This window comes from Ceratotherium simum, unplaced genomic scaffold (genome assembly GCF_057802395.1).
Source record: "Ceratotherium simum simum isolate JZ-2026a unplaced genomic scaffold, ASM5780239v1 HiC_scaffold_43, whole genome shotgun sequence".
Classification (NCBI taxonomy): Eukaryota; Metazoa; Chordata; class Mammalia; order Perissodactyla; family Rhinocerotidae; genus Ceratotherium; species Ceratotherium simum.
Genome location: NW_028261259.1, coordinates 2,771,524 through 2,783,982, shown reverse-complemented (window position 1 = coordinate 2,783,982; position 12,459 = coordinate 2,771,524). Strand labels below are relative to the sequence as shown.

Below are 12,459 nucleotides of genomic sequence, written 5' to 3'. Positions count from 1 at the left end.
CTGGCAGAGGAAGAAACCTGAACAAATACTTTGATGAATTTAGATAAATAAACCATTTATTCGTGGCCAGAAAATAGAAGTTGGCTTGTTTATATTAATCAGATAATGGCAAGAATTGCCAAATTTGCTGTTTCACTTCATTATTTATAAATTACACTAGTTAGATTTTATCTTTTAAAAATTCAGTTCAAGGCAGACTGATTTGGCATGCAATTAACTTTATTAATTATGAGCCTAAGGATAAATTATAAGTCCTGTTATTTTGTGTATTCACAGGCTCCCAACATCTCATACCTATTCATTTCTCTGATGTTTGTTCTAACTACCCTGCCTGCTCCCCTTCCCACAAAAATTCAGATCCTAGCTTTGGTCCTTGCCTTCTCCATGAAGTATCCCAGGTTCCCTATTTTGTTTTTTTTATGTTACCTTTAGAGATTTATTATCATTATTATTCTCTCATCTAAGCCACTCACTTGGTACGTAGGCCCATATCTTGGTACATCGTCATGTATTGCCTGCCATGTGCAGTCTTTTTGTTTTGTTTAATATTCATCTGGTTAGGACTGAATATCACCTGGGTCAGCTCCTTGAGAGCAGAGGTCAAGTTCTATCTTGTTTTCCTCAAAGCAGAGAACACATTACTCTGACAGTGACAGATACCGCATGAAGCTTTGTTGAATTCAATTTTGTCAGTGGATATGAAAACTAGGGAATTTCAAATAATAGAAAGGACAGTTTAGCGTTAATCTGGTTGTTGAATGACAGCCTCACTCATTTCTTCTTCATTTATTAATTTACTCGTCAGAGTTAAAACAGATGTAAGAAATGATATTATGAATGAGAAATCATTCTATTTTTTTTTTTTTTTTTTGGTGAGGAAGATCAGCCCTGTGCTAACATCTGCCAATCCTCCTCTTTTTTGCTGAGGGAGACTGGCCCTGGGTTAACATCTGTGCCCGTCTTCCTCCACTTTATATGGGACGCCGCCACAACATGGCTTGCCAAGCGGTGTGTTGGTGCGTGCCCAGGATCCGAACCAGCGAACCCCGGGCCGCTGCAGCGGAGCGTGCGCACTTAACCACTTGCACCACCGGGCCGGCCTGAGAAATCATTCTATTTTATGAGCTAATACTCATGTATGTACATGGGTTAACAGGAAAAATGTACATATAGTGAGTCTGATATTTGGAGGTAGGGCCTAGTACCACTAGACGTTGAGTTTCAGTCTAGGTGATTGATTTGAGGTATTTTAGTTTCAGAGTGAATGCGTCTTTGAAGTTGGTGAGAATTGGAATGCTAGTTCTCTTCTTCCCTTCCCCATGTGTTTTTCTGAGTATTCTCTTATAATGGAAGCTGTATTTGTATTCCAGTTTCATTCTCTGTGTTTTCAAAATGTTTAGCTCCCCAGTAAAAGAACAAAGCTATGTTTACTTATGGCTATGCTCGTAAATATGGAAAGCACTAATGGCTAAATATTAAATTTTTTTTAACTTGGTTAGCAGACCAATTGACATTTTTTGTTACACCTGTCTTTTTGTTCAAGTTTTTTGGCTCTTACTTGAAAGATATTTTTTATTGTGGGAAATTGTATAACTTAGTGGTTAAGTTGTGGGCTTCTGTGTTAGAGACTTGATTTTGAACCCGTGCTCTGTTAAACTAAGATTTAGCATCTTTTTCAGTAAAATGGGGATAATAATCCTCTGTATATGGGGATTAAATGAGATAATCCATGTGAAGCATAAAGCACAGTGCCTGACACACAGTGAATATTAGCTTTTATTTGCATTTTTATTATTTGAGATTCTCCTGTCTGTATATTTTAATCAAGTAGTTTTTATATCTGTAATTCTAGATTGTATCTAAATTGCTTAGTTTGATCATATAATCAACATTCTTTATTAGGACTGTACAATTCAGATTTTGTGAACTCAAATTGGTTCTTGTTTTATTCCTTGTCAAAAATGTGAGTAAACTATTTGTATTTTTATTTACATAAATATCCTTAATTGATTAGTTATCTTATAATCAATACATTTTGATTTATAAGAAGACTGAGGAGAAATAGGGAAATGTAAAAATAACATTTTTTATGATTATAAAATGAATGTTTATTGCAAGAAATATGGGAAATGCTGAAAGTATAAAAAAAGAAAATTAAAATCTTCTGTAATGCCACTCTCAATGCAACCAATGTTAGTGTTTTTGTGAAATTTCTTACAGTCAAAATGCCCAATGTTCTACAAGTCGTTTTTTCTTAATTTAGGAAATGTTTTTCTCTTTCTCGTTCCAGGGCTGTTCTTGTTCGGTTATATTTGTGGATCTCGATGCTCACAATCGCAATAGGCAAACTTTGTGCTCACTCTTACCCAGAGAATCAAGATCTCATGTGAGATATTTTTATGATAAATTAATATGAGCTGTCGTTTATGATTGTTATGTAATTTTGTTTACTTTTCTAAGAATGTGTTCCAGAATGTTAGAGGTTGCCAGCAGAGAAGAGAAGAGAGAACAGACGTTGCCTCTCACTTGCCTGGTCTGTGGAGGTCTTGTTCAGGAAGCTAGCAGAGCTGTGGACAAAGCTGCTTTGTCTTTCGAGTCTTTTGTAGAACAGGAGAAAAGTAGACCTTTTATTTTTTCAGGAGAGAGTAGCAACATTATACCAAAATGAATTTTTTTGTCACAGAATATTAGAAAAATATTTTTTATAATTTATATTCCTTTTGAATAAAATTATTTTTCATGCTTCTTTTCTCTCATTCGAGTCACAATTTTTTTTGTCTGATAAACTTTTATATGCCTGTAGTACGCAATTGCGGATTTTTATAGGGGTTATTTATGGCTCTATTCTTAGAAAACACTCAAAATGGAATAATTTAATTATTTAAAAATAACTGTTTTATAGAAGTAATGCAGGATTATGATAAAAGAAAAACAAAACCCACAAATAAGCAAATAATAATAATATAATATCCACTCGTTATTCTACCACTCAGTTATAATCTTAGGGTGACAAAATTTGTGTTTATATGTTTTTATATATTTTTATATACATATATACTTTTCATTTTATAATACTGGGAGAATATTGTTCATAATATTTGATAATCTGGTTCTATGAATGGACATGTTTCCAGATCAATAAATGTTTCTACAATATAAACTTTAATGGCTGCTAATTTACTTATCTAATTGTTGGACATTTAGATTGTTTTGTGTTTTTCACTGATACCAAAAAATTGTTATGAGAAACTAAGTTTTAATGATTAGTTATTGGTGTTAAATTTTTACACACTGCTTTAATTAATATCTTAAAGTTTCAGTCCAGTGTTGAACCTTGAAAATACTCCTTATCGGTGAATAAAGTTTTATCTCCTCTGTAAGCTTCACTAAACCATACCATATAAGCGTCTGTGTGTCCCTTGCAGCACAGCAATCTCACTGTCAGTTAAAGACTTTTATTGACTTATTTATTGACTTATTTCTTATTTATTTACCTTTTATCATCTCTTCCTTATTTATTGACTTATTTTTACCGGCTTTTCATCTCCATGATTCTCCTTGGGCTGTGTTGATCATATCACTGCAGGCACTTACAGTCCCTTCTTTTTTTTATTGCTGCCAGAACACAGATGCTGCCCTGCTCCCCTGCATCACTTATCCTGCATTTGCCCTGGATGATGAAGTTCTGTTTAGCCAGACACTTGATAAAGTGGTTAGAAAATTAAAAGGAAAATATGGATTTAAACGTTTCTTGAGAGATGGATATAGAACATCACTGGAAGATCCCAACAGACGCTACTACAAACCAGCTGAAATGAAGGTATCAAAAACTATTCCATATCAGAGCATAACAGAGTGGTCAAAAGCACCGACTGAGGAGTCAGACTTCTTGGGTTTGACTTCTGGCTCTGCTACTTACTAGCTGTCTGGCCTTGGGCATGTTAATTAACCTCTCTGTGTTAATATTCTTCATTGGTAAAATAATAGTACCTACTATTATTGGTCCTATTATTGAGGTTCTTGTGAGGATTAAATGAGTTAGTATATATAAAAATGCTTAGATTGGTGCTTCGCACATCGTAAGCACTTGATAAGTGTTAGATCTTACCACCAGTGAAGCCCATTTGCTCATGTGGAGCCATATTGATTCATCGGGTGAATAATTCTTCTTTCACACTTTCAGAACTCTGCCTGCCTGTTTCATACCATTTGTCTCATGTAATAGAAAATATCTATTTGTGATCCAATTTTCAATCTGTTAAGCAAATGCTCTTTTTTTTGTTTCACTTAGACACTTCCCTTTGAAATATAGTCCTCTAAATAATTAGTTTTAAAATATTTTCTATTTCAAATATACATATGTATCACTATATCTAGATTTATACTAGGTGTTTTTAAGCTGTCCAGAAAACTATAACACCCCCCAAAAATGTAAGTGTGCCTCCACATTGCTGAATACAATTAGTGGGGTAGATTGAAAATTATTTTTGTAAGCATTGTCATAATTTTGACTCATTCACTGAAGATAGGGAAAATCCCATGAATCTGTATATAAAAAATGTCCAGGCACCATGGTACCTTGTAATTTGTTTGACAATTAAATACTCTTTTAAAATTTAGTATACACTTAGTTTTGCAGAACAGCGAGACACACTATTTATCATTTTATTTAATTTCACAACTGACTATCATTTGGGAGCATTAGGAGCCATCGTATTGTGTACATCTTTGAAACCTTACAGCAGTCTGTTAGATTGGGCCAAAAGATCTGTTTATCTCTTAAACACCTTGAGATGTTTCTTTTCTATTTAATACCTTTCCTGTGCTGATTTACAGCACTTACATTTGAACTGGACCCCCTGTAACTACCACCCTGCATACTTTCAAGTTTGGATCAGTCCAGCAGGCTCTCTCTATTTCCCACCTGTTGCTGAGCACCACTGAGAAAGGCCACAGCAGTGTGGATAGACGCCACCCCGGATTTAGGACATCCATCTTAGTTCAGTTCTCATCATTGCTTTCACTGCTTGTTAGTTCTGCTATGTGACCCTGCCAGGGACTCCTCTTATAAGCTTTTCAAAATTTTTTCCATTTGTACTCAAGTTCCCAGACTTGACTTCTTACTTTCTACTTGTTAGCCTTACATTTCTGTTTGGCCTCCTCCACTGCGTCTATCCTTCATCCATACTTACCTCCATCTCTCTTGTCTCCCAGAAGCTGCTGTCTGTTCTTCATTCTAAGGCTAACCCTCCATATGTACACCCCATCCTGTTCTCTTTTACTTCCTAGGATTCTTGCTGTATCATTTGTCTTCTTCCCTGATAGATAGGTGTCTGTTTTTATCTCTTTCTTTTTGTCTCCTCATCTTCCCCACTTCTTCCTTCCCGCTGTTTTGCTTCCCCAACTCAAATTAGCTTCTTTTTCTTCACATAAACACAATGAAGTTCATCATTAAAAAAACAAACAAAAACTCTCCCTCACCACTCACCCCTGTCTGCCTCCCATCGCCTCTCTCTTTGTGGCTACACTTCTGAAAAGCATGGTCCATTCTAGGTGTAGTACCTCGTTTGCCTCTACTCACTCCTTCACCTTATAACCCTGCTCCTCTTCCCAGTACTTCCGGTAGCTGTGCTGGCTTCAGTCAGTTTAGGTCACTGGGTCATAGTGGATGCTTTTCTGGCCTTATTTCACTTATTTCCTTGGCATTTGGGTGTCTTAACTGAGTTCTCTTGCTTGGAATGTTTTCTGTGACCCCATTCTCTTCCTGACTCTGCTTACTTCTCTCACTGTCTTTGTTAGTCTCCTCTGCAGGTTCTTCTTCTTCCACCTCTTAAATATTACTCTTCTCCTGGGTTCCATCCTTACTCTTCTGCTATTCATGCAATCACAGCTATCACTGTTAACTTTAGTGTCTCTATCCCTAACTCATACTTCTCCCCAGGAGTGCCCTACCATGTATCCACCTGCCTTCTGGACGTCCTCACTTGGATGCCCTGCAGTCTGCTTATGTGCGTCTCCCGCTCTTCTGCCCAGGTCGCAAACCTGAGAGTCATCCTAGGCACTTCACTCTCACTCACCCCTCGTTGTCACTCACCAAGGCTGACAGATTTAACCTTCCTCTCTATTAACTCCTTGGTTTAGGCTAGTGGTTCATAACCAAGAACAGTTTTGCTCCCCAGGGGACATTTGACAATATCTGCAGACATTTTTTCATTGTCACCACTTGGTGGGTGCTGCTGGCATCTGGAGGTAGAGGCCAGGGATTCTACCACACATCCTGCAATGCACAGGATAGCCCCTACAACCAAGAATTATTTTGCCCAAAATGTCAATAAATGCTGAAGTGGAAAAACCTTGGTTTAGGCTATCATCTTTTCTCTTTGGATTATTCCCAGCAGCCTTCCAATTGGTCTCATTTCTTGCCCTAAAACTCTCTTCAACACTGCCTGCTGTCCATCTAGCAAGTAAATCTAATGAATGAATCTGATCCTGCTCAGTATTCAACAGTGGTTCTGTGTCGCTTCCAGATCAAAGTCTTAGTCTCTTAGCGTGACCTGCCAGGCTCTTCTTGATCTGGCTGGCCTGGCCCACCTGTTGGGCTTCAGCTTTCACTCTTTCTTCCCTGCTTGTTCCAGAAATACTGAATTGCTGGTAGTTTCTTTAAGAAACTTTGTGCTTCCATGCATCTGTAGTTCATACTTTTGTTTCTCTGTGTGGAGTTCCCTTAGCTCATCTCCCTGGAGAAATCCATCAAGCATTAGCTGAAGCATCTCTTTTCCTATACGCCCTTCCCTGACCCCCTAGGCAGACGTGGGTCTTTCATTCCCTGTGTTTCTGGTATATCACGTATATAGATTTCATCGGGTGCTACAGTTGTTCGTTTACATGCCTGCCTCTCCCCTAGGCTGTGAGCTCTTGAGGGCAGCTTCTCTGTCTTTTTGTCTTCACAGCCCTCTGTCTAGTTGGTGCCAGGCATTGCTGAGTACTTCGTAAATGCTTATTGAATGAATGACTACTGTGTGTGATGGATTAAATGAATGAGCGTTTGAATAATAAGAGTTCTGAGAAAAATTTTTAAAAAAGAACAATGAAACTACTTATAAATCAGTCCAATTTTGTTATTACTATAAATGAATCTTTTATGTACATCCTAACTATAATTATTCTAATTAATATAATTTTCTAATTAATTTAGTGAAATTTTTAATATTTTATTTTCTGTTTTAGCTATTTGATGGCATTGAATGTGAATTTCCCATATTTTTCCTTTACATGATGATTGATGGTAAGTGAGCTTTCCTCCTGAAATTTAAGCTATAGGATATAAGTGGTTTAAAGAAGAGAAAAATGAAATATGACTCCTTTCAGCTAGCAAAATAGACTGCACACAGTGATGTTAACTGCTCTGCATTTGTGTATGCTACTCTTCTGCTTTCTGAGTGAATATTAAATCATTTTCTGTAAAAGAATTTAAAGAATTAAAGAAATACTTTATTTAAAAAATGATGCAAACATATTTTCATATTTGCAAAGAAGTTTTTTTATGAATAGAAATCACGAATACCATAATTCGTAACATTGTGAATATCTATAATATTTACACATATAAATAGAGATATTTCAATTAAAATTCTGTTTTCGATTCTAAATGCTAACATGACCTTCTAAAATCAATTTCCTGAAAAAAATATCACACACGTTTGCATTACCTTTTTCAATTTTATTTTTATCATTTATGTAGAAAATTACCAAAATAATTATAACCGGGCTAATAGATTTTCCTAAGGTAAAATTTCTGTGGTGCTTGTTGAGCTCAGATGCTGTTGGATTTTATATTTTACATTTTAGGAGTTTTTAGAGGCAATCCCAGCCAAGTAAAGGAATATCAGGACCTTCTGACTCCAGTACTTCGTCAGACCACAGACGGTATAGTTGGCTTGTTTTTCAAGAAATTCTTCCTCCTGATATTTCCTTCACATTCCTTTGAAATGCGTAAATGATTGCTTTTTAAACAGAACAGTTTATTTAAATTGAAAAAAATGAATGAGATCTTGAATGAATTAGAAAGAATAATTTATTAATTTGCTATAATAAATTTGTTTTTATAAAAGGAGTTCATTAGGCAATACAAGGATGAAGACGAATTTAGGTCGTCATGGCTATAGTAATTGGAAAATAGTTCATTGGCTAGGCCCAGGTTCTTCATCTGTTATCTACTGTGTAACTCCACTCTGTGTAGTGCGGCAATAATATAAAATGACTGATTTGTATTCAGGTCACCAGAAATGGTATGTTCAGGTGACTGCTGCCCCCTCCAGAGGGCCAGCTAGAGGCTCTGTCCTAGCCTAAAGGTACTACCATTGTCAAGAACATTCTGGCCTCCTCTTTGGAGTTGCTTCTAGGGCTTTTAGCATGTTATTTTGAATGTCTGCTGTGATGCTAAAATGTCATCCTTTGAGGATGGGTTTAATATTTTAGAAATGGTCAAAAGGCCCCATCTTATGAGTAGTGTGTTGGTTGCAGTTAAACACTGTCAGGGCCCATAAAAGAACATAACTGATTTTTCTGTATGACTAGAAAACTAGTTATCAAAGGAATTCCAAAGGAGAAGTTCCAAATATCTTTGGGGTTTGGAAGTATTAATAAAATGAGAATATGTTCTCATAAGTGAACAGCTTTGAAAACATATTTATCTGGAAGTTAAAAATTATGATTTGTTGGGGCTGGCCCAGCGGCGCAAGCGGTTAAGTGTGTGCGCTCCACTGCGGCGGCCGGAGGCTCACCGGTTCGGATCCCAGGCGTGCACCGACACACTGCTTGTCAAGCCATGCTGTGGCGGCGTCCCATATAAAGTGGAGGAAGATGGGCACGGATGGTAGCCCAGGGCCAGTCTTCCTCAGCAAAAAAAAGAGGAGGATTGGCAGATGTTAGCTCAGGGCCGATCTTCCTCACAAAAAAATATATATATATATGATTTCTTGGTAAAAAATGGATGGCTTATGGGCACAAATGCATGAACTGGCGGTTACAGCACTGAGCCCTGTTCCTGTCTCACATGAAGTTTGTGATATTCTTTAGGGTTTTCCACAAGTACCCTAAATACTTCACAGTATGTGCTCACCCTTTAAAATACTTGTAATGTTAAAGTAGTGAAATGTTTATGGATAAACATTGAATTTGAAATAAAAATTAATTAATTTATTTATGTCTTTATGCTCCAAATAATTACTTGTGCAATGTGAGAAATAATGTAATGCGTGTGGTAATGCATATGATATTTAAAATCCCTTGAATGAGGTCTTTTAGTACTCAGTGGTAAATCACTGACGCCTTGAGGTGGTGGTTGAGTGGACCACACTTTAGGCTTCATCACGTTCAGAGAGTGGTGTTCAAACTACTCCCTGTGAATCATAGACCTTTTTACTAGTTCTAGACACAAATATCGTGATTGATTGATGCATGAAGAAGGAAGCAAATTTTAGGGAAATGAGGGAAATTAAGTTTACTATGGGCTGATATTGCAAAAAGTCTTCTGTAGCACTCTACTGGAATTGGGTTTTTTTCCCCCTTTACATCATCCACAGAGATTCTAGTCTTTAAATAATAATTTTTAGTTTCTACCAAGGAATATTTTTAAACAGTTTGCTCACAGGGTAAGATGGATTTTTTCTCTTCAGTGATATTGAATGGTAGATAATGGGTTTAATGATTAAAATGAGGATTTCTTCCCTCTAAGCAATGGCTCAGGGTTATAATTCTTCATTTAAGATTATACAGTATCTCATTTGTAAAACTTCCATAGACTAATCCTATTAAAGGTAGCTTCTTCAATGGCTCTAAATATTTGTGTACTGTATATTTGTTGATTCATTTAAAGGTGTTACAATTAAATGTTGTTAAAGGAGATTATGTTAACATTGTTGGCTAAAGCATAACATATGCTGTCAAATTAGTGTTTTAAACTCAAGAAGCTTTTTCCACATTTTGCACTTGCAATTTCTGAAAGGAGCCAAAATATCCAATTTTCTGTAGTCTATCAAATCTGTTACCTCCTCTACAACCTTTCTCTCTCCTTTCTAGTTATTGCAATTTCTTGAAGAGAAAATTTGGAAAGGACACTGATTTGTTATATTTTAAATATTTATTTTTAAACTCCATAGGTTATCCTGTTGTACCAAAGCACTACTATGTGCCAGCTGATTTTGTAGAATCTGAAAAAAGAAACCCTGGTAGTCAGAAGCGATTTCCTAGCAACTGTGGCCGTGATGGAAAACTGTTTCTTTGGGAACAAGCCCTTTATATCATCGCAAAACTCCTGGGTAAGTGGAGAAGGTTGGGAACAATTTTATCTCTTGTTATCAAGTCGTTAGAAATAAGTATGTCAGGGGCTGGCCCAGTGTATTAGTGGTTAAGTTCACACACTCCTCTTCGGTGGCCTGGGGTTTGCAGGTTTGGATCCCAGGTGTGGACCTACTCACTGCTCATCAAGCCATGCTGTGACAGGCATCCCACATATAAAGTAGAGGAAGATGGGCATGGATGTTAGCCCAGGGCCAATCTTCCTCAGCAAAACGAGGAGGATTGGCAACAGATGTTAGCTCAGGGCTAATCTTCCTCACCAAAAAAAAAAAAAAAAAGAAGTAGGTCTTTGCAGACATTTTTCTTGTGTTTGCCTGGCGTTTCATGCTGCTAAGAGGTCTTGGGGGAGTTTCTTGGTATGTAAAGGTATATTAATATGTCTGTTTCACTGAATGATGATGGACGGTTTCTGGGAAGAAAGTCAGATAGTGTGGGTACCATTATCATTTAGAGGGCTGCATTCAGCTTAGTGGATAGGTTTCTAACAGAAGCCTATGGGAACTTTGAGTTACTTTTATATAAGGTAATAAAATTCTGATTTAATATAGCAATCATGTTTGGTCATAGCTTTAGTAAACCACTTGCCAAAAGGAATTGGTTATCCCAGAGTTTTCTTCTTTCCGGTAAATACACATTAGCAATTTACTCAGTTTGCTAGAGGCTTAACGGGAACATTATTCATAATTCTTTGAAGAATTATTCTTTAGCTTTTCCTAAAACTTCAGCTGAATAAAAGTACTCTTTGGACACATTGAAATGAAGGCTAATTTAACGAACACAAAGAACTATTATGCCTCTTCCTGTGCGATTCCTTGCTAAAATTTAAAATATTATTAGCATTTCCATCAAAAAGGCTATCTTATTAGAGGCAGAATTCCTTTATGGCAAAAAGATTATGAAACAGGCTGATTGTGAATATTGTACCTGCACTAAAAGAACTGCTTGCTATGTGAAATACTGTTGTTGTCTTTGTTGTCCCCAGTACTACTGCATAAATGCTAAATTTGTGCTGTAGGAGTAATTGTCTTTGGTTTCTTTTTTTTTCCATTCCATTAGGGAAGAATGTTTCAAAGTCCAGATTTCCAATTCAAGCTTTACACAGATGATATATAAGGGCAAATAGAAGCTAACCAAAGAAGAGAAAATTAACTTAATGCTGTTTCCAGTTTGCTCTTTTCCTAACTGTATTTTCTGGGTCTCCATATAAACTTAATCCTAATTTTAAAACCTGTAGAAAAATTTTCTTCCTTTAAAAGGACAGCTTTTTAATAAGGAGTTAATATTATTTATACAGGTTTTGCATTTAGATTTTCCAACAGACAAATATATATAGATGAAGTAGTGTTCTTAGAATCAAGCCTAGTTGGTAAGGTTATCTCTGGGTAGAATGTTATTTCCTTCTCACTAACATGAATATGAAGAAGCCTTGTTGATACTCACGGCTAAATAAAACATATTATAGTAGAGGAGTAGCTAACCTACCTTAGGACAAGAATTTTAACATCAGAATCCTAAGTACTATACTTGGAAATTACAAACGAGCATAAGAAAGTTTTTCTGTGATTCAGAGGCTGAAAACTGGTGCCTGGGATATGGGATTTGAGATCTAAACCTTCTTCATTCTGCTGCTTGCTATATATTCAGCCTGAGGTTGATACAGTGAGAAAAAGTGCTATTTGAGCAAAGCCTGTGGATAAAATTGGGAAGCCTAGTGAATTGGGAATGCAGAATTGACTATACTCTACATAAGCAAATTGAGCTTTAAAAAAAAAGAAAGAAAATTGAAAACAATATCAATCAGTAAAAAAGCATTGGACCTTCTTTACTCCAAAATTAATGTATTCAGTGTAGACAGATTTTGAGTTTAGATACCATTTTCTTATCTTAAGACCAGAGTGAACAGAAATAGTGTAGGTCATGCCTTGATCTGTTTCACGATGAAAAAGAAGAAAGAGCCTTCAAAGAAAGAGTCAGTTTCTCTTCTTCCCTGCTGAGCTTCTACAAAGGCGGTAGAGAACATGCAGAAGGTGTGTTGCAAACTAGGAAACAACATGCTTGTCTTCCCTGAGAAAGAGATGCTGCATATTCTTTAGCACTCTG

At 36.4% G+C, this 12,459-nt stretch overlaps 2 protein-coding genes across 2 annotated transcripts in view; both read left to right on the top strand.

Moving 5' to 3' along the window:
• Positions 1-12,459, top strand: part of LOC147911390 (uncharacterized) — a 176,622-nt gene that overhangs the window by 121,052 nt on the left and 43,111 nt on the right. The gene's annotated exons all lie outside the window — the stretch shown is intronic.
• LOC147911391 (phosphorylase b kinase regulatory subunit beta-like) overlaps positions 1-12,459 on the top strand; it is a 44,931-nt gene that overhangs the window by 19,203 nt on the left and 13,269 nt on the right. Inside the window, exons 4-8 of the mRNA XM_087428006.1 lie at positions 2,291-2,386; positions 3,623-3,820; positions 7,228-7,285; positions 7,849-7,926; positions 10,161-10,319. Coding sequence (XP_087284132.1) covers positions 2,291-2,386; positions 3,623-3,820; positions 7,228-7,285; positions 7,849-7,926; positions 10,161-10,319 — 589 coding nt within the window. The remainder of the gene's footprint in view (positions 1-2,290; positions 2,387-3,622; positions 3,821-7,227; positions 7,286-7,848; positions 7,927-10,160; positions 10,320-12,459) is intronic.